The sequence below is a fragment of the Helianthus annuus genome, chromosome 17, assembly GCF_002127325.2.
Source record: "Helianthus annuus cultivar XRQ/B chromosome 17, HanXRQr2.0-SUNRISE, whole genome shotgun sequence".
In the NCBI taxonomy this organism is placed as follows: Eukaryota; Viridiplantae; Streptophyta; class Magnoliopsida; order Asterales; family Asteraceae; genus Helianthus; species Helianthus annuus.
The window spans coordinates 107,124,876-107,128,048 of record NC_035449.2 but is presented as its reverse complement, the minus strand read 5'-3'; the positions used below and the strand labels follow the sequence as shown (position 1 = coordinate 107,128,048).

General features: G+C 42.7%; 1 protein-coding gene across 1 annotated transcript; it reads left to right on the top strand.

Moving 5' to 3' along the window:
• The first annotated feature begins 493 nt into the window (after positions 1–493).
• LOC110924769 (cyclin-K-like) lies at positions 494–1,705 on the top strand. Its single transcript, XM_022168761.1, has one exon. It carries the CDS (start codon positions 494–496, stop codon positions 1,703–1,705), a length of 1,212 nt encoding a protein of 403 aa, XP_022024453.1.
• The last annotated feature ends 1,468 nt before the right edge of the window (positions 1,706–3,173 follow it).

Below are 3,173 nucleotides of genomic sequence, written 5' to 3'. Positions count from 1 at the left end.
TTGACAGGTACTTCCCGAAATAGGCTGGAGCTATAAGGTGTTATAGAGGATCTTGCAAATCCAATAGATACCCGGAGTCTGTAGTTTTGTTTCTTTGTATTTCATGATCCGCCTGTGGATCTTATTACATTCCTGTTTGTACATTCATAAACACGAACGCTCAGACGTTATGGTTTGTAATAGTTTAATTACCCAGCCTTCCGCTGTGCTATATTATTGTGTGTATTGACAATGATGATATCAACTACGTCACGATATTCCCCACCGGGCCCACCAGTAATACGTGGAAATATTGGGGTGTGACAGGTTGGTATCAGAGCCAACATTGAGTGAATTAAACACTAATCCTTTTGTGTTTAATCTCAATGACACAAATAGCACATTCCTTAGACTCTCGAGTCTAGGCAAATGACCTAGGATGTATCTTTTGCTTTTCTTTGCTGTTATTATGTTTTATTTTATTTGTTTTCTTGTTTTAATAGGAATCATCAACATGCCTCCAAGAGTACGAGGACGAGGCAAGGGTCCCATGCGTGGGGGACCGTCGTCAGCAGGACCATCTCATAGACGCACTCCATCGGCGTCTTTCTCTACCTCTGACTCTCACGATCTGTGGGGTCAACCTTTTCAGCCAGCGAGACATTCCGTTTCGTTGAGCTCTTCTCCTTCTTTCCACCCGTCCTTTGGGCCAATTGTTCCTGATGAACCCCAACAGTCAAATCACTCCCAACAATCTCACCATTCTCACGAGTCTTATCATTCACACCACTCGTTGCAATCCCATTTGTTTCACCACTCTGAATCCCTCTACTCTCCGGGGCAGTTTAACCCGAACGACTATGTTATTGATTTTCTTGGTTACAACCCCTTGGGCCCTGAGGACCATTTTTCTCAAGGGATGGAAAAGGACGATGATCCAGATCCCGAAATGCAGACAGGAACGCCGGGACACCCAATAAGTATATCAAGTGGATCTCCATTTCAGGGATCACCTTACAATGGACCCGACTCGTACCAAGAGAAAATGGCCACCTATGATTGGTTCTTTACCCCATCATACCATAACTCTCCAGCCCAACCACCTTTGGTTGAACCACAACTCCAAGCTGTCTCACCACCGCCACTACCCGTAGAGGAGCCACCGCAGCAACCACCGCAGCCACCTCCCGAGCCTCCGAGGCAAAGGAGGAACGTGCGTATGTCCGTACGGGGGGGACCTCGTTTCAGTTCTCCCCGGGGTTCGAGTTCTTATCCCCCTATTCCGGAGGACCCCCAGATGGGTGGGCCCTCAAATGCGGCGCCGGAGATTGACCCTTCACCAGTTTCCTATGCACCACCTGAGCCGCCTATGGGTTTTGATAACCCAATTCCAACCTACCCAGGTTCTTCTGGGTATAATCCTTTTGAAAACCCATCAGGGTACCCCTCGGACTATATATCTCAAGACCCGTACCTTACGGCTGCGCAGTATCACCACCTCTACCCTTCTTCCTACCCTTCGGTTCTTCCAACTGGATATCCAGTACTGGGTTATCAGTACCCACCGTACCAGCAACCTCCTCCTGCGCAGCAGCAGCTGCAGCACCAGACCCAAGAAATTCTAGAGAGGTTGGATAGGGTTGAGCACAAGGCTAGGAAAAACAAGGAGAAGCATAATAGCTTCATGAAAGGCCTTGCAAACCTTATCAAAGGGAAGAAGAAGTAGGAGATTGTTAGTTTTTCTTGGTTGTTTGTAATCATGTCCCTGCGAGGACATTAGTTTATTTTCTGTATCGAAGTCCCTGTGTGGACTTATTTCCTTTTCCTGTAAGCCCCTGCGCGGGCAGTTTGTCTTTTCTAAGTCCCATTTAGGGCACCTGTATTTGTTTCAAGTTTAATGAAGTTTTATCTTTGGTTTTTAATTATGTATTTTATTACATCACGTTATATCCTTTTCAATTTGTAATTGATCCGCCAAAGAAAACTCTTAGAGGTATAACCTAGCTAAAGTATTAATTGGCTATGATGGTACAACCTTTTTAAGATAGCAAATCTCTGTTAACATCTGAAAACATGTTGACATTCTTAGCTGTGCGGTACGAGAAACCACGCAAGCTTCCAAAGGTACTTAGATCTTACCAAGTTATATATAGCCTATATGATCAATGCGAATAATGGCTAATAAACATCAATATGATGTATACACCAAGACATCCTTTAGAGATGTATGCCTATAAGCAAAGGTGTAAACTTCTTGTCAATAAGGCGATGAACTTTGTTCGACCCTTGAAAGATCATTGATCCAAGATGTGACAACTCGTATTTCCAAACCGATCTTTGTACTTGTGTAACGCTACGTGCTTATGTGAAATATATTATTTAATTGAATGTTATGACGTATGTGAACTTTATGGTTAATGAATTATGTGAATGTGTGTTATACATGTTTGGTTGAAACCCGGATCGCACAACACAACACAAACCGATCGCACAAGGCCTTTGGGCCGTACCATTGTATTCGGACTAGAGGCAGCCCAAGTAAGGGTCGGCCCACTCCCCCTTAAACGTGTAAACACTCATGTAACCTCAATTGTTACAATCACCTCACACACACAAAGAAACCCTACTCTCTTTCTCTCCTCTCAAACTCGACGGCAGCCACAACTCTCTCCCTCTCGAAGCTCTTGACTTGGCCGATTCCCCCTTTCTCCTCTCAATCCGATTAGTGATTAATGTTATTGATTGTATGTTGATGATATTAGCGATTTTGCTTGATAACCGAGGAGTCTTATTAACATGGTTGCTTATGATACTAGTTAATAGTGTTCTTGTTAATCGGCCACATGTGTATGATTGATTTAATGTTCATATGAATAGGTTGGTAATCGTATGATGATGATGATGACTTAAACCGAATGCTTGTCGGCTGTGATGTGATTATGTTTGCTATAGTTAATAATCGTAGTGTTGCTAGATGATCAGGATTGTATGTTGATATGATACATGTTCATATGAATTGTTAAGATTTTTGTTCATGAATTGACTAGGGTTCATATGGATTAGATGTTTGATGTGACAACTGTGCTCTGTAATCTCCGTACGATGAAAAACAATGTTGATTATTAATAAAACAATGTGCTTTGGTGTTATTATATGTGTTTTGTGTGTATTTGTGTTTGGTAATTTTACAATTC